Raw genomic sequence first — 18,240 nt, forward strand, 5'->3', positions numbered from 1 at the left:
ACCCTCTGCCACTGCACTGAAGACTAGCCGATACTGCCATCTGCTGGTCATTCCGGTAAATTGCCTTTACTGCTTCAGTCCCAAGTCCCGTCATATTTCTGACAGCTACTGGTGTATTTTTGTGAATTTGGTCTTTCTTTCTCTTTGTCTCTGTGTCTCTCTGTGCATCTCTATCTCCTCTCTATTACTGTTTTTCTCTTTCTAACTCTGATGGACCCATTGAGAGCAAGTTTCAGATATCAACATGCTTTAGTCCTAAAAATGTCATAATGAATTTCCAGAGTAAAAGGGCATTTCCCTATGAACCCAAAACTTGAACATAACAGCAATACTATTGTTTAATATATGGTTTGTAATCAAATTTCCGTTGATCTTTAAAAGAAACAGAATATAATCAAGATTCTTACTTCCATTTTTGTGTCCTTCAATCTAGAAAAACCCCTTATCAACTTTTCCTTTAAATCTTTCATAATACTTATTTTTTTAAATATTCATATCTATTGTTTTACAGAATGGTCCTCAGTTTGTATTTTTCTGATTTTCTCATGATTAAATTGCAGGTATGTATTTTTGGCAAGACGATCACAGAGCAGATGCTGTATTCTTTTTGGAGCATCCTATCAGGATGTCAGCTTCTCACTTAATTGGCGATAACGGGTCTGACCACTTGGCCAAGGTGGTTTCTTCACTTTAAAGGTCACTTTCCATCCGGGAACTAATAATTCATCTCTGGGGCAATGCTGTGAGACTTTGTGACTATCCTGTTCTCAATAACATTCCACCAGACGGCTCTAGGTCTCACCGATGATTCTACTAGAATCTGTTATGATCTCTGTGATTTCCAAATAGTTTTCCTAATGTCCAATTACTAATTATTAGTTGGGATCCTTCTGAAATAGAGTTTTAGCCCCTCCTCCACCTCCACTATCTCTTCCGATAATTTTATTTTGAAAGTTTGCAACTGTAGACTCACACGAAGTTTGAAAAATATGAAATATTTACATAACTATGGTACTTACCAAAACTAGGAAATTTATATAGGCACAATAGAGTCAACTAGATTAAAAGCGTTCTCGGACTTTACTGTTTTTGCCTGCACTTCTGGGCAATTGAAAGGAATGAATGGCAGATACTGCAGCAACTTTGATGGATCTTAAGGGAATTATGCTGAATGATAAAGCCAATCTCAAAAGTAGCATTTTGTATTATTCCATTATACACCCTTCCTGGAATGGCATTAACTCTAGACATGGAAAAGAGATCAGGGGTCATGCGGGCTCAGCAGGGGAGGGAGGGTGTGACTATAAAGGAATAATACAAAGAAGTATCTTTGTGGGGAACAAAACAGTACACAATCTTGAAATTGATGAAGGTTTATGAATCTATCCATATGAAAATATGTCATAAAATTTTACAAAAAGAAGTGCATCAATATTACCGATTGTAGCACAATAATACAAGTACACTGAATGAAGCTGAATGTGAGATTGCTAGAGGAGAAGGGCTGGGGGCACATGTGAAACCAGAATAAAAGACAGACAATACTGACTGACCGAGAGTGTACAATGAAGGTGATTTAATATACAAATTAAAAACTGTTTTTGCATGAGGGAAAACAAATGAATGTCAGTATTGCAGGGTGTTGCAAGTAAACCGTATATAGGAAAAAGTGCAATCAATGTAAGCTGGGGTCTGGTATCATCAGTAACATTGTAATATGCTTCCACTGAATGGAAGCATATAACAAAGGCATTATGCCAAAACTAAATGTCAACAGGCGGGGGGACGGGGGAAGGGGGATGGATTCTGTGTGGAAGAAAAGGAAATGTCTTCAGATAGAGTATGGTGGTGATGGCATGTCTATACAATTAGGTTGGATTGTTTGATGTGTGAATGAAACTGTTTAAAAATGAACCAGAGAAACAAGTGCTAGAGAGAATGCAGAGAGAGAGATGTACCTATTGACATCGGTAGGGAAACTGAGAGGTGCAGCCCCTTGGAGGGCAGGGTGGTGGTTCCACAGGAGGCTGCGGTGGGGTTGCCGTAAGATCCTGGAACCCGGTTGCTCAGTGTATACCTGGAGGAACTGAGTGTGGGGACATGAATGGACATTTGCATGCTGGTGTTGCTGGTGGCAATGTTCAAGACCCACAAGGAGTGGAGGTGGCCTAAGGGAACAACAACTGAGGAACGGAAGAGAGAACTATGGTCATACACATACAAGGGACTACTGAGTGCCCACGAGAAGGAATGAGGTTGTGAGGCATGAACCCAGATGAATGAACCTTAAAAGCTGTATGTTGAATGAAATGTCAGAAACAAAAAGACAAATATTGTCATGTCTCAATCCTATGGACAAGCTATAATGTAAAAATTCAGTAAACTAAAGTTGAGAGCATGGGTTATCAGGTTGGGCTTACTGTAAAGGGTTCTAGATCATAAACTCTGACAGCAGTCACATCTATTCAGGAAATGTAAATGCTAGTTCTAAATTCTGAGATACTGAGCTGTTTGTATATAACATGGCCTTTCCTGTCCGGCGCCGTCTCGCTCAGCTTCTGATCCCCGGCCGGCGGAGGGAACAGGAGGGAGAGAGAGACAGACGCAGACAAACCGACTCAAGTGACAGACACGGGTTCGAGACACGCTGCAGTTGTGAGCACAGACCTTTACTGGAGCTAAGCTTGCAAGCTCTGTTACAAATTCCGCGCGGGACAGAATACCCCGCGGGGGAACAACCTCTATGCGGCCGTCAGGTACGGCTCCCTATGGGTCGTCTCCCCCCACCCTGTCCGGGTAACCTCTTATATACTGTGCCCAAACCCAATAGGTTAGTGCCACGTATACAGAGGTGATTGGAAGATAGGGTTGGTGGGCGCGTGCGTCATACGCGGAAACAGGATGCGGGCGCCATCTTGACTCACTCGATGGGCGGGGGGAACTCTAGAGCAGGCCGCAGCGTGTCCACTAGGCCAGACCCGGGAGGCGGCTCTCCACACTTTCCCAGAAACTTCAGGGGTTTATGTGACGCCTGAGACCCAGAGTTAGAGCTCTGAAGCTATGGAAGTCAGCACTACCCCACACAGGGACTGTTTAAGAAGTTGAAAAAGTGATCAGACATTGAGCAGAGATATGAATGAAGCTGACCTGGATAGGACTAGGTATATCAGAAGACTGGGGAAAGGATGGTATCGTTCACGTTTTAAAACATCAACTTCTGTTTGAGACTAAAAGGAGAGATGATTATTTGGTGCAAAATTAATACTTTGGGAAGTGCATTTCCTAATTTAACTTGTATGATCAGTTTAGTTAACACCATAAGCACATGGAATCTTGAATAGGGCATAAGACATTGTTGGTTTGTCTGAGTTAGTGTGATGCCCTGATGAATCCCAGAGAGATTTGAATAGTAAATAAAGGAGTATGTGCAACGTCCCCTTGGGGGATGGGAGAACAGGCAATATTCAGCTTCCCCATCTGAAAAATTTCTGATAGTCTAGCAAGCAGCAGGGACAACCAAATCAATAGAACCAACCCTCGATCTTGCCAGTGGCCCCTATGAAGCTCATTCCTGAAAGGATAGGCTAAGCCTACTTAAAATTAGGCCTAAGAGTCACCCCCAGAGAACCTGTCTTATTGCCCAGATGTGGCCTCTCTCTGAGCAACAAAAGATGTGGCTTTTCACTAAATGTAGAATTTATCAGGTTGTTGTACACAAACAGTAAATAATCTCTATCCTTTCTATAGCCTAACATTTTGAAAGATTTCAATGGCATACAGCTGTTAAAGGTGAAAGCCCCCATGTCAGTTTAAATAGCATTTAACTCCTGTCTATGGCATTTATTAGCTGTGGGACTTTGGGAAACTGTGACTATGTTAACCAACCATTAGGTCCTCAACTAAAAAGCGCATATAATAAATACAACTTCCTCACAAAGTCAGTTGTGAAAATTAAACAAAATAATGTTATTAAAGCTTTTAACATCTACCTATCATTATCATGATGGAGAGCATTTACCAAAAACCTTTGAAACTCTTGAATGATCACTGCTTTTTACCTCTATCCTGAGCACCTCCCAAATAATGCTTTTAATACATCAGTTTTTAATACATCTACCTTCTTTTAATACATTGGTTTTGAACTCATAATTTCATATTTTCTATTTAAAGCTACCCATATTTTATCCTTCAAACCACAGGGAGGTGGGAGGTGTCTGATTTCTAAATAAAACTTCCCAGGTCCAAGTCTGACCCTTGCATTTGCTGTTTGACTTGTGTCAAATTTCTTAACCTTGATGGAATGTCATCCACTGTGAAATGAAATTAATACTTTATAGTGTTAAATGAGAATGTCCATGCAAAGGACTGAGTACAGAGCTTGGCAAATAGCAAGTAGTCAATACCTGATAGCTAAAAAGGGATAACAATTATTTAGTTGATCCCCGCAGTCCTTCTGTTTTGGTTTGTCTCTTACAGAAAACATTCCTACAGATTCTTACATATAACCATTAATAAGTATTTAGTATAGAGGAGTATATGGGAAATATACATGTTGCAACCTATGGACAATGGTTAATAGTAATGTCTTAATATTCTTTCATCAACAGTAACAAATGTAACACCAATACTAGGGGTCAATAATAGGGTGGAATAAGGTGTACGGCTGCTTTGGATTTTTTTCTTTTATGTAGTAATGAAATGTTCCAAAATTGGTCATGATGATGAATGCGTAGCTGTGTGATGATACTGTGAACTACCGATTGTATACGTCTGATGGATTGTGTGATGTATGACTATATCTCAATAAAATTGCATTGAAATTGTGACTTTCTTTTAAAAAAATGTAGTATACAGAAAGTATTGATTTTTATAAAGCTAATATTTACATGCGCTTAAATTAGGAGCCAACTTGAAATTTATATATTTAGAAACTGATCACATTCAGAATATGGAAATGTGAGTTCAAAATAAAGTGATTATTAGAGATTTAATTATTTGTAGCAGAACAAGCTTAATTTTAGAAAGTATGATTTGGAAGTAAGATCTAGGTAAATAACACAAAATAACAATGAAATAAAATATTTGGGAAGAAAACAGGGGAGATAAGTGAGCAAAATTCTCAATTAACAGAGAATTGAGTTTGTGACCGATAAGATGATCTCTCCAAAGATAAGCCCCTGGCAGTCATTGCATTTGGGAGTACCAAGTCCTGGCTTGCAATGTTTGAAGAGATTTTAAGCTTTTTTTTCCCTGTCTGTTGTCAGTCGTTCAGTTGTTGAATAAGATGCATCTTATCTCTTCCCATCCTAGATATCTTCTCACTGGCCTATATCAGAATTCATTCAGAAAAAAGATCATTCTGGTTTTCTAGCATTCTTTACACAGCTGACAAAAGAAAAATTGCGAGTGTTTCTGGAAGAGAGTGTGTATGTGAATGTGTGTAAGAGTCTGGTCTAGAGAAGGAAGGAGAGGATCCACTAGCCTTAAAATACCCATATGAAATCGGACAAAACCTTGTATACAGCCCCCAGGGAAATACATCTTCAGAAAAGCTATCAGGTCTAGCATGCAATTGAGTTTCTGCAAAAATGGAAGGTGTTCCTAGAGGTATTAGAATGGGGTCGTGGAGCTGGGTCAGCTCAAGGTCGAAGAAAAGCAAGTTTAAACCAAGGAACTAATGTGTGACTGCCATACAACACATAACTCTCAGGGGAAGGCTGTTTCTGACAGGTGCATTTTTTCCCTCTTGCAATAACATTTTGTGTGTTGTTTTCTAATTGTACACATCCTTCAGGCTCATTTTATACCATTAGAAGTTGTTTTTTTAAATGCACCCATTAGTTTCACAACCCAGTCACCCAGAGATAGTCGCCATTAATATTTTGATGCTCCTCTTTTAGTTTCAAATATATCTCCAATTCGAGTTTAAAAATTAATAGCAATGTCTCCTTCATAAATTAAAATGCCAGATGTATACAAGTGCTGTAGCATTATATGTAGCAGCTTTCTGCCTTAAATTAAGTTTCATTTCTAAACATAAATAAAAGTACTGAAACACAATATTTAAGAAACTTTTTTTCTTTGTATGCTGTATGGCAGGGGTCACATTTCATTCTTTTTCCATGTCAGCATCCCCTTGTTGCAGCACCCTTCATTGAATTTTTTTTTCATCTGTTTTCTGCTTATTTGCTTGTTTGTTTGGGAAGTACAAGGGTGGGGAATCAAACCCGGGTCTCCCTCATGGCAGGCGAGAATTCTACCACTGAACAACCCTCTCACCCCTCTTAAGAAACTTTTTAATAACAATTTTAGGCTTACAGAAAATTTGTAAAGAAATTATAAAGAGTTCTCATAAACCCAACACCTAGTTTCCCCTATTATTACGTAGTATATTATGATATATTTGTTATAATCAATGAACCAATATCGTTAAGGTGTTGTTAACTAATGCCTGCATTTTATTCAGTTTTCTTAGTTTTTAGCCAACAGCCTTTTTCTGTTCCCGAATCCCATCCAGGACACCACATTACATTACTTACCACATAGCCTTAGGCTCCTCTTGGCTGGGACATTTTTCAGGTTAGCATTGTTTGAGATGACATTGAGAGTTCTCTGGAGTACTGGTCAGGTATTTTGTAGACGGTCCATCAACTGGAATTTTTTGGTGTTTTTCTCATTATTAGACTGGAATCATGGACTACCAGGAGAAAGACCACAGAGACAAAGTGCCATTTTCACCCCATAAAATCAAAAGTTTGTTCCAGGTGCCTGCACTTGCAAAAAAAACCACAAAGGTTTGCACCATCGATGTGATGTGTCACTGCTGATGTTGGCTTTAACACCTGGCGAGGGTTGTATTTGTCATGTTTCTCAACTGTGAAATTATTCTTTCCCCACCTGATTCCTGATTGTACTTATAGAAAGAAACTCACTATTCACTATTGCACTTTTTGGAAGAAAGCCACTTAAGAAATCGGGAATTGTGCTCCAATTTAAGCAGAGCTTTTACACAAATTATTTGGAATTCTCCTGCAAAGGAGTTGTGTCTCTTCTCACATATTTATTTTATTTATATCAGTATGGATTCATGGATATTTATTTTGTACCTTGCATTATAATCTGCACTAGATTAAATCACATCACCCAGAAAGAAATGTTCAATTCGTATCCCCTGGCCCTGGAGTGTGAAATCATGTATAAATGGGATCTTGACCCCAGCCATGGACATATGCAGTTATCTATGATTAGGGTCTTCGAAGATCCTATTAAGATGAGGTCAGATTGAATCAGGCTGGTCCTTAATCTGGTATGACTGAAATCCTTATAAGCAAAGGAAATCTATACCTGAAAATAGAAGCCATAGAAGGAGGTAGAAATAGAGATGGCCATGTGATGAGCAAATATTAACAACTGGCAAACTACCAACAGAGGTCTACAGACTGTGAGGACTCTTCTGCTAATACTTGGATTTTGGATTTCTAAACTCCAAACTGTGATTCTACAAGGTCCTCTTGTTAAAACCAACCAGTTTGTGGTATTTTGTTATAGAAGCCATGACAAACTTAGACATAAGCAATACCACTTAATTTAATTGTTGCTTAAATTGTTATAGCTTTGACATTGAGAACTCTTTTAGATTACTACTTGTTCTATGATACACCTCCCTCATTGTCTTGCTAGAGAGGAATGTGTCCTCCCTGTTACTCGATTGCACTTAACAACTAAAATTCATTTGTTATTCAGTAATTCAAATTTCTAACGAACAATTTTCTTGATTACAATGATTCAAGCATTACTGAATAAATTTAACCATAAGCTACACTAGGGAATACATGTCTTCCTTAATATGCCGTAAATGTAGAATAGTACTTATTAAAAAGTACAGACGTTTCACTTTTCTGAAGAAAAGCCTCAAATAAGGACAAAATGGGGAAGGTGTAGGTACAGGATGAAATCCAGGTGGAGATGGGGGTCCAAGGGGAGGTCCAGGTGGAGGTGGAGGTCGTGTTCCACATGGAGGTTGTGGTGCTGGTGGAGACGTAGTTGGAAGTTGTGGTCCATATGGCGGTTTTGGTGCAGGTGGAGGTGAAGCTAGAAGTCGTGGTCCAGGAGGAGGTGGAGGTCGTGTTCCAAATAGGGGTTGCGGAGCAGTTGGAGGTGGAGCTGGAAGTCGTGGTCCAGGTGGAGGTGGAGGTCGTGCTCCACATGAAGGTTGTGGTGCAGGTGCAGGTGAAGCTGGAAGTCGTGGTCCAGGTGGAGGTGGAGGTGGAGGTTGTGTTCCAAATGGAGGTTGTGGTGGTGGTGGAGATGGAGTCATAAGTCGTGGTCCAGCTGGAGGTGGAGGTCGTGTTCCAAATGGAGGTTGTAGTGCAGGTGGAGGTGGAGCTGAAAGTCTTGGTCCAGGTGGAGGTGGACCTGGAAGTCGTGGTCCAGGTGGAGGTGAACCTAAAAGTCGTGGTCCAGGTGGAAGTGGAGGTCGTATTCCAAATGGAGGTTCTGGTCCAGGTGGAGGTACAGCTGAAAGTCGTGGTCCAGATGGAGGTAGAGGTGGTGTTCCACCTGGAGGTTCTGGTCCAGGTGGAGGTGTGGTTGTAAGTCGTGGTCCAGGTGGAGGTGGAGGTCGTGTTCCCAATGGAGGTTCTGGTCCAGGTGGAGGTATAGCTGAAAGTCGTGGTTCAGGTGGAGGTAGAGGTGGTGTTCCACCTGGAGGTTGTGGTCCAGGTGGAGGTGGAGGTCGTATTCCACACAGTGGTTGTGGTCCAGGTGGAGGTGGAGGTGGTGTTCCACCTGGAGGTTGTGGTGCAGGTGGAGGTGGAACTGGAAGTCGTGGTCCAGGTGGAGGTGAACCTGGAAGTTGTGGTCCAGGTGGAAGTGGAGGTCGTATTTCAAATGGCGGTTCCGGTCCAGGTGGAGGTACAGCTGAAAGTCGTGGTCCAGGTGGAGGTGGAGGTGGTGTTCCACCTGGAGGTTGTGGTCCAGGTGGAGGTGTGGTTGCAAGTCGTGGTCCAGGTGGAGGTGGAGGTCGTGTTCCAAATGGAGGTTCTGGTCCAGGTGGAGGTGTGGTTGAAAGTCGTGGTTCAGGTGGAGGTAGATGTGGTGTTCCACCTGGAGGTTGTGGTCCATGTGGAGGTGTGGTTGCAAGTCGTGGTCCAGGTGGAGGTAGATGTGGTGTTCCACCTGGAGGTTGTGGTCCAGGTGGAGGTGGAGGTCGTATTCCACACAGTGGTTGTGGTCCAGGTGGAGGTGGAGGTGGTGATCCACCTGGAGGTTGTGGTGCAGGTGGAGGTGGAACTGGAAGTCGTGGTCCAGGTGGAGGTGAACCTGGAAGTTGTGGTCCAGGTGGAAGTGGAGGTCGTATTCCAAATGGCAGTTCCGGTCCAGGTGGAGGTACAGCTGAAAGTCGTGGTCCAGGTGGAGGTGGAGGTGGTGTTCCATCTGGAGGTTGTGGTCCAGGTGGAGATGTGGTTGTAAGTCGTGGCCCAGGTGGAGGTAGATGTGGTGTTCCACCTGGAGGTTGTGGTCCAGGTGGAGGTGGAGGTCGTATTCCACACAGTGGTTGTGGTCCAGGTGGAGGTGGAGGTGGTGTTCCACCTGGAGGTTGTGGTGCAGGTGGAGGTGGAACTGGAAGTCGTGGTCCAGGTGGAGGTGAACCTGGAAGTTGTGGTCCAGGTGGAAGTGGAGGTCGTATTCCAAATGGCAGTTCCGGTCCAGGTGGAGGTACAGCTGAAAGTCGTGGTCCAGGTGGAGGTGGAGGTGGTGTTCCACCTGGAGGTTGTGGTCCAGGTGTAGGTGTGGTTGTAAGTCGTGGCCCAGGTGGAGGTAGATGTGGTGTTCCACCTGGAGGTTGTGGTCCAGGTGGAGGTGGAGGTCGTATTCCACACAGTGGTTGTGGTCCAGGTGGAGGTGGAAGTCTTGTTTCAAATGGAGATTCCGGTCCAGGTGGAGGTATAGCTGAAAGTCGTGGTCCCGGTGGAGGTGGAGGTGGTGTTCCACCTGGAGGTTGTGGTCCAGGTGGTGGTGTAGTTGTAAGTCGTGGTCCAGGTGGAGGTGGAGGTCGTGTTCCAAATGGAGGTTCTGGTCCAGGTGGAGGTGGAGGTTGTATTCCACATGCAGGTTGTGGTCCAGGTGGAGGTGTGGCTGGAAGTCGTGGTCCAGGTGGAGGTGGAGATCGTGTTCCACATGGTGATTCTGGTGCAGTTGGTGGTGGAGCGAGAAGTCGTGGTCCAGATGGAGGTGGAGGTCGTGTTCCACATGGAGGTTGTGGTTCAGGTGGAGGTGGAGGTCGTGTTCCACATAGAGGTTGTGGTGCAGTTGGAGGTAGAACTGAAAGTCGTGGTCCAGGTGGAGGTGGAGGTCGTGTTCCAAATGGAGGTTGTTGTGCAGGTGAAGTTGGAGCTGGAAGTCGTGCTCCAGGTGGAGGTGGAGGTCGTGTTTCACATGGAGGTCCAGGTCCAGGTGGAGGTGGATCTGGAAGTCGTTGTCCAGGTGGAGGTGGAGATCGTGGTCCAAATGGAGGTTGTAGTGCAGGTGGAGGTGGAGGTGGTGTTCCACCTGGAGGTTTTGGTCCAGGTGGAGGTGGAGCCGTAAGTCGTGGTACAGGTGGAGGTGGAGCTGTAAGTCGTGGTCCAGGTGGAGGTGGAGCTGGAAGTCGTTCTCCAGGTGGAGGTGGCCGTCGAAATGCAGGTAGAGGCAGAGGTCCAGCTGGAAGTGAAGGTGGAAGCCAAGGCCCAAAACACTCCCAAGGTGGAGGAGACAGCCCATATCTCTCCATTGGTGACACAAGTTCTCTCACAGGGTGGTCCATGAAGGGTGGTCCTGGGAAAAGAGGGGGCCCTCTTGCAGTCCTTTTGACCTGAAGACAGAAGGAGTTGAGTTCACATATTACAGACCAAAGCTGAAACCCAAGGAAGCAACTGTCAAAGCCTGGCACCTTTCCCCTCTGAGCAACCTCAGGGCCTGGAAATTCCAACTTCCCACTCAGTCACGGAAGAGTTCATTGATGGCACAGAGTGAACAGCTGTCACCACACAGGTCACCGCCATGTCTGCAGACATGTGTGGTGGGGGCTCTTCTGGGAACTAACAGAGGCAATTCCAAAGAATAAAGACAGAGTATTCCCACCTGAAGTATCCATTCCAAGGACCCACCTGACCCTCCTCCCTTCACCTCCACCACAGAAGCTCACTATTTGCTATCAAGAACACACAGAATGAAAGGAAATGAAATAGCTCCTTTTCAGAGAGCCTTCCTCCAGCCTTTCCTGGCTCATCTCTGTTTCTCAAGACTCTGCGTGTTAAGTGGAACAGTCCCCTTCTCGGTGGAAGGGGACAAAACCACAGAGAGGAACTAGAGCACTTGCCCAGAGGTACACAAATTTAAGAGGCAGAGCTGATTCAACAACAGCTCTGCTTGCAAGATCTGCTTGTCTCCCTCTGCTTCCTTCCCTGACAGAAGGGTCTTCTACTCTCCAGAAATTCTGCCCATAGGCTCATGATCTCTGGGGAGATGGTATCCCCAGAGTCCTGCAAGAGAATGTGGAAAGTGTTTTCTGATAGAAACAATTAGGCTCAGGCTTACTGTTTATCTTAAGTCCTAGGTGATAATGCAGTTTAGTACACTGTGAGATGCACATTACTTTAATTCTATGAAAATTGAGTCAGGAATTCTAAATAACAGAATTCAATAAATGTTCTACTTCAAGGAGGAAAGGTGCATGAGCTATGATCAGGGGAATCAACAGCTTTATTGCCTGCACAAGCCCCAAGAGATCATGCTGATGGTGAACATAATTCAACATAAGACCTTTTGCTGGAATTAGCCCAACAGGGAATGACTGTCAATGTTCAATATCTCAGTTTAGTGTACCTTTGCTCTTACTAATACGTAAGTTCTCATCATTCAAAATACTTGTACCTAGTAGAAAAATCTTTTGGGATTCTTCAACAGCACATTTCCAAACAGAGGTGGGACAAACTGACTTATGAAATTTACAATGAATCTACCTTGACAAGCATTCACAATTGAATGAAGCATACAAGAAAAAGTTGGAGGGATGATTTTTCATCTTGTAAAGTTATATGGATCACACCCAGCCCAAAACTGAGAAGTTTTTAAAACTCAAAAACAATAGCAACCTCCTATTGATAACCCAGCACCCTCCCACGGTAAAGGAAATCAGTGGAATCAGTTGTGCCATGAGATTTAAGTGCGGTTCTCCTTGTGTTCATCACAGAAATACAACACTGAAGGTCCTACTCAGCCTCTAAGCAATACAGCTTCTGGAGGCTCCCCACGGGTGATAAGATGGGCTTGGAGAAGCCATGCTTGCTGCATTTTGAAAATTGAGATGGTCAAGATATCCCAGACCCAGAGGTGAGGAGAGAAGAGGGGGTTATCTTGTCATTGAAAATGCCCACAGCATTTACCTTGCCCTCATCCATTCCCTCGGTAGGGAGTGGTCTTCCTGAGCTGCCATTCCACAGGGGTGCTGCACCAGGTCCTGGGTCAGAAAGAAGCAGGAGAACTGTCTCAGCTTTATTCTGACTTGCACATTCTGTTCAGAAGATTCACTGCCCCTACACACCCTTCTTTCACTGCCTTGGACTCTTTACACACTCAGGTCTCCAATAGAGACCCAGGGTTTCCTAGGTGCCTTAGATGACCCCTGATGACCAGGACAGGGACTGTCCCCTGATCCCTGAGAAGGACACCATAAAGCCCTGCCTGCCAACCCAGGGGTTATTACAACATGCAAAGCACTTGAGGACAGGTTAGGTCTCAACTGTATCTTGACCTCAACACTAAAACAAGAGTCTCTCAGTAAGTATGGGAAGGGTGAATGATTTATAGGCAGACTTGAATCAATTATGATAAGCAAACTGATAGAGTCAGAATCGAGAATACAGATTACTATGGGATGGGGTAGGGATAGGATATGGAATTTCAGACTTAAAATGTAGAGTGTTCCATTCGGAATGATAGAAAAGTTTCGGTGATGGATGCTGGTGCTGGTGGCATAATATTGTGAATGTAATTAAAAGCTCTGAAACATATATATGAATGTGACTTAAAGGGGAAAATTTCAATACGTAGTATCAGAATACATTTTTTTTTAAATCCCTGGAACTACACTACACAACCAGTGAACCCTAAGACAGACCACGGGCTGTAGTTAATATTGCAGAAAAAAAAGGTACTTTCATCATTTTTAACAAGGTTCCATTCCAATCACTAAACCATGGTGTTAATCATAGGGTGGTATATGGGAATCCTGTATTTTATGCATGATTATTCTGTAAACCCACAACTTCTCTAATAAAGAAACATAAAATAAAAATAAGAACTGCTTTGGACAGGAATCATAGGACATGATCCTATGCATGGATCAGCACTGGTCGGTCCTTTCAATTTATATTTAATCTGACTTCTGTATCTGCCCAGGTGTATATAAATGCTTATGGACAGCATGTACTTATAGGCATTAATATTATAGCAGTAGAAAAGGAACAATCCATAGGGCATTAATGGTATGACTTGAGGTTACATTTATAGCATCATAGGATTCAAATTACAAAGGTATTAAGGGTATGATGAATTCTTCATATCACAATAAAAATTAAACTGAAAGAAAAAAAGGACATCCAACAACAAGAAATCCTTGTTGGCAGCCTTAAAGCCATGTTGAAGTAGACACAAAGCATAGCCAAAACACAAAGCATGAAAATTTCTTCTCTAGGCAGGACATAGAGCCCACATTCTAAAATGCAGTTCATGTCATTTTTATAAAAAAAAGGTAAAATAAATCCTTCAAAGTGGGTATTGCATGGTGGGAGGTGGGTCCTGACCCAGTTCCCTTCTAGTCATATCTCTTTAGTTAAGAATTGAACCTGGGGGAGGCGTCCAGCAAGCTGTGATTCAACATTAATGGGAGAGCATGACCCCCTAGTCCCAGGGGTTGGGTGCAAATAGCCATTCTGGCTGGGGCAGGAGGAGGGGAACATTGTCTTCTCACCCCATGAGGCACTATGAGGTCTTTACTAAGTCTTTGGGATGGTTTTCTAGCAGCACAATGATAACCCACACTATGTGGATTTGGCTGCAGAAAATAATACCTGCTCTTGGCACTGTGCTCCTTACCTCTCCATGGAGATTTCTGTATGTCATATCTTCCTGGCATTGGTTTCCAAATCCTGCATTCTCCTCGCAAATTGTTGTTTTCAGTTTCTTCCAATAATCTTGAATATAAGGAAAGATTTTAAAATAATAATAATGAAATACAGAAACCCAAGTCTTTTCCTGGATACCAAACTGCTTAGCCTTAAAAACTGTTTACCTCTGTCTCAACTCATGAGATTCAGTGTCCTTCACAAACACCTCCCTCTGTAAAGCACGAGCTCTGAGCTAAGGGGGACAAACACACTTATATTTAGTGTAGTGGTCAATTATGCAGAAGAAGAATGAAAGAAAAAAGAAAATGCTTACCCAGTTGTTATGAGCCTTCTCCTCGTGAAGGATGATCTGAAAAAGACAACACATCAAAAAAAAAACCATGTTTAGGGTTCTGAGACTCGCTGAAATCACACGCATTAGGTGCTACAGAATTCTGCTACTGTCAGGCAGGGGGAGGATACCTGATGTCTGAACGAGCTCTCTGACTTCCACATTGTTTGTTTCATTTCTTCCATGCTTCGCCTATGTATTATAATTATTTTCATCAGTTAAAGCACAACACTGAATACAAATATAAGTACTCTAAACATCTTCTCATCACCCTCACAACCGTACCCCGATGGACTTTATCTACATGTAAAAACACATTTCACATGATTATAGAGCAGGAGAATCAAAGGTATTTCTAGTTAACTTATTTAACATTTGCTGCCTGGATTCTGAGTTGATATGCTATACTGTCTTTAATTGCTCTCACTCTGTCCCTGAGTAATTCTGCTATTGTGTATCCTCCATCATTATATTCTTTGCATATTTCCTCAGGATGTAACTGCTGGTCCTATGAAATGGCTAAATCATCTATACGGATTTTATTTTATTTTATTTTTTTGCATTGGCAGGCACCAGGAATCGAATCCAGGTCTCCAGCATAGCAGGCGAGAACTCTACCTGCTGAGCCACCGTGGCCCACCCATCTGTATGGATTTTGATTCATCCAAAACCAAACTGCTTTCCCAAGGAATTATGATAATTTATAACACCGCCAGAAATGTTTGCATGAACTAAGTTCTTGACAGTTGGGCCATCATTGGAGAGCAGGACATGTCTGATAACTTTTTCTTTAATTGGTCAACTTAACAAATTAAATTATTTTTGCTTGTGAGTATTCTCAAGATACCTGTCTTCTGACCATTTATGAATGCTTCTGTGGTAATTGGGTCTGACCAATGCACAAAGGATTAAAAATTAAAACAGGAAAAACACACAAGCAGGGTTTCCGAGAGCCACTGCTGCTCAGCAGCTGAACTCATTTGTATTTCTGAACTGCTTGCATGGCTGCTTTTGCCTTCTCCTTTGCAGCTAATGGCCGCCTCTCATATTCCCGCTTCTTGCATTCTTTTAGTTCCAGCTTCCTGGAACAGGGAAGAAACATATGACACTGCTAGTTCCCTAAGTAAAATCCTGTTTTGTTTCCCTCCCAGCAGTCTGAGTTCTGGATTCAAATGTCCCCTCACACCTCCCACATAAACCAGTGGATTTACAAACACAAGCAGAGGAAAGAATCCAAGCCTTTCTGTTAAGAGATAAAAGTCAGAACTTGGGCCTCCTGGCTCCTTCACCTGCATTTCAGAGCTTCCCCTCATAGCTCTCTTCTCCTATTCATTAGGACATAGCATGAACAAATCTAAAAAGGAAATATGAGCCACATTATGTGCCTGCCTGGGGCCAGTTTCTTGGGTTAAAGCTCTCTTTATTCCATTGTAGAAAATCAGGACGGACCAAGTCACCAGAAACCGACACATGAGGCTGACTCGGGCTGATGCCACTGATTTCTCCACATTTCTCAGTCCAAGGCCAGAGGCCCCATCACAGACCGGCAGACCAAGCGAGACCCTTCCAGGGCATGGGAGCTAAATGCTGCTCAATCCTCGAGTGTCCACAACTCACATGTGGGACTTCTGCCAGCTACCCCAAGGTTCATGATTGAGACCAAAGAAATACAAGTACTGGCAGGAACTACTGAATTGAATGTGATTTGAACTGACACATCATCAGAGTTTTATGTCCCAGAAACAGATTTATCTGGAAAACCTCTGAGTTCAGTGCATCAATCTACTTTAACAAGACTGTGTTCACTGGCACTGAAGGTTTGAGATTTATTTGCTCGTGCTTTTGTATTTTATTCATGGTTCTGGTTCTAAAGATTCACCACTTGACTTGTGATTTTCTATGGATCAGGAGGAACACAAATGACTCCAGGCATCAAGGACAATAACACCCAAGAGAGGAAGAAGGTTTATGCATTCATTTCTAACTACCTGACCAGTACTCCTAGAGATGTTCTCTGCAGGGGCTACACGGTGGTGGATGCCATGAAAAGTCACAGGATACAGATGGGTATGGGCACAGACCCCACCCTAAAAGAGCTCTCACGGTGGTACATAAAAAGTACCATTGAGGCCCAGATCTTGGGAAGGGATAAACAGGAACCTGAGTCATGAGAGAAGTTTCAGGGAGAGTTTCCTACAGGCCATGGGTCAATGGGTCTGAATCACCTGATCTGCCCCTGAGAACAAAAAGAATCAAGTAATATGACCCATGTGAGCAAAATCATCTCTGAGTTGACATTGCAGTGAAGCATCATGAATGCAAGATGCAGGAGTGGAAAGAAATGAAGGATTACGGTCACATTGGCATTCAAAGTATTTTTCCCTAGGTTCACTGATGAATTCCAGAAGAGACTGCTGAGATACAAGCAAGTTTGGTAAAGTTTCTACATGTGCATGTGCTTAGAAGGTGGCACCCTGGCATTTGGGAACTTGAAAAGCTACAAATTAGGAGTCCTGGTGACCAGTAAATACATTGGCGGCTCTAGGGATTGAGCCTTTTCGAAAAATCACAATTATTGACTCAAAAGGCTCCAAGATTTCTAATGTTCCTAATCACCCACCAAAAATAAATTCCAGTCTTTTCTCTTTCAAAATAATATCCCATGCCTCAATTTCAATTTTTTTTGTCCAAATGGTCATTAAAAAAGTAAGCAAGCAGATACCCAAATCAACAGACGATGCCCTCAATCATGAGGCTTACTCTTGTGAAGCTTATGTAGGGAGCAGAGAAGCATAGACTACCTATAGGCATGCCTCAGAGTAACTTCTGGAGGACCTCTGTTGTTGCTCAGATGTGGCCTCAGTCTCTCTAAGCCCAACGCTACAAATGAAATCATTGTCCTCCCCCCTGTGAGGGAAATGACATCCAGGGGTGAAAGTCTCCCTGGAGATGTGGGAGATGAATCCCAGGGATGAATCCAGACCTGGCACCATGAGATCAACAATAACAGCCTGACAAAAAGTGGGAAAAGAAGTGTAATTAATAAAATAATCAATGGCAGAGAGAGTTCAAATAGTCGAGAGGCTACTCTGGAGGTTGCTCTTATGCAAGCTTCAGGTAGACCTTGCTACCTATCATAACCTGCCAACCCCCAACCAGGACCATTCCAGCCAATCCCAAAGAGCAATTAGGGAAATATATAAGATTCCACAAGGGTTCCAGGCACTAGAGTAACTTTCTAGAAACCTACAACCTCTGATGGGTGCCTGGTCCAGATAAGTCCTGAAACCTAGCCCAGCCTCTCTCCCTACCCCATATTAGTGACAGAGCTTTCCAATATCAAAAATTTAGAATTGCCATAGCCCAAACAACCCCAAAGAGATGTACGGAAAGATCAACGATAACAGTGGAATTACACATAGAAGATAGAACTTAACAAATGGATATGAATACTGAATCATTATACTGTTATCTCGTTTAGTCTCCAGTATTTTAGAGCAGCTAGAAGCAGAAACCTAAAATTGTGAAATTGTAACCCATGTCAAAGTCTTAAATATGTTCTACAACTAATTGTGGTGCTGTGCTTGGAAATTTATAGCTTTTTTGTATATATGTTATTGTTCACCAAAACAGAAGAGGAAAAATTGATTGTGATGATAAGAAAGTATTTAAGCCCTCTAGCCTCCTATATTCGGAAGCAGCTAGAAGGAAAAATATGAGAGGATCGTGTGGTAGCCCATG

General features: G+C 42.9%; 1 protein-coding gene and 1 long non-coding RNA gene across 3 annotated transcripts in view; one reads left to right on the plus strand and one right to left on the minus strand.

Moving 5' to 3' along the window:
• Positions 1-15,286, plus strand: part of LOC143650304 (uncharacterized) — a 149,227-nt gene extending 133,941 nt beyond the window's left edge. The window contains exon 8 of one of the 2 annotated variants that reach the window (XR_013159511.1): positions 15,069-15,286. This is a non-coding gene — a long non-coding RNA (uncharacterized LOC143650304). Of the gene's footprint in view, positions 1-560; positions 707-15,068 lie in introns of those variants that run through there. The other variant, XR_013159512.1, reaches the window with a different exon arrangement.
• Positions 8,676-12,499, minus strand: LOC143650968 (uncharacterized). Its single transcript, XM_077122212.1, has 3 exons — positions 12,426-12,499; positions 8,996-10,852; positions 8,676-8,703 (listed from the first exon to the last, which is right to left on the minus strand). Exons 2-3 carry the CDS (start codon positions 10,759-10,761, stop codon positions 8,676-8,678), a joined length of 1,794 nt encoding a protein of 597 aa, XP_076978327.1. The 5' UTR covers positions 10,762-10,852; positions 12,426-12,499.
• Positions 15,287-18,240: the final 2,954 nt, after the last annotated feature.

Source organism: Tamandua tetradactyla, chromosome 11 (assembly GCF_023851605.1).
Source record: "Tamandua tetradactyla isolate mTamTet1 chromosome 11, mTamTet1.pri, whole genome shotgun sequence".
In the NCBI taxonomy this organism is placed as follows: Eukaryota; Metazoa; Chordata; class Mammalia; order Pilosa; family Myrmecophagidae; genus Tamandua; species Tamandua tetradactyla.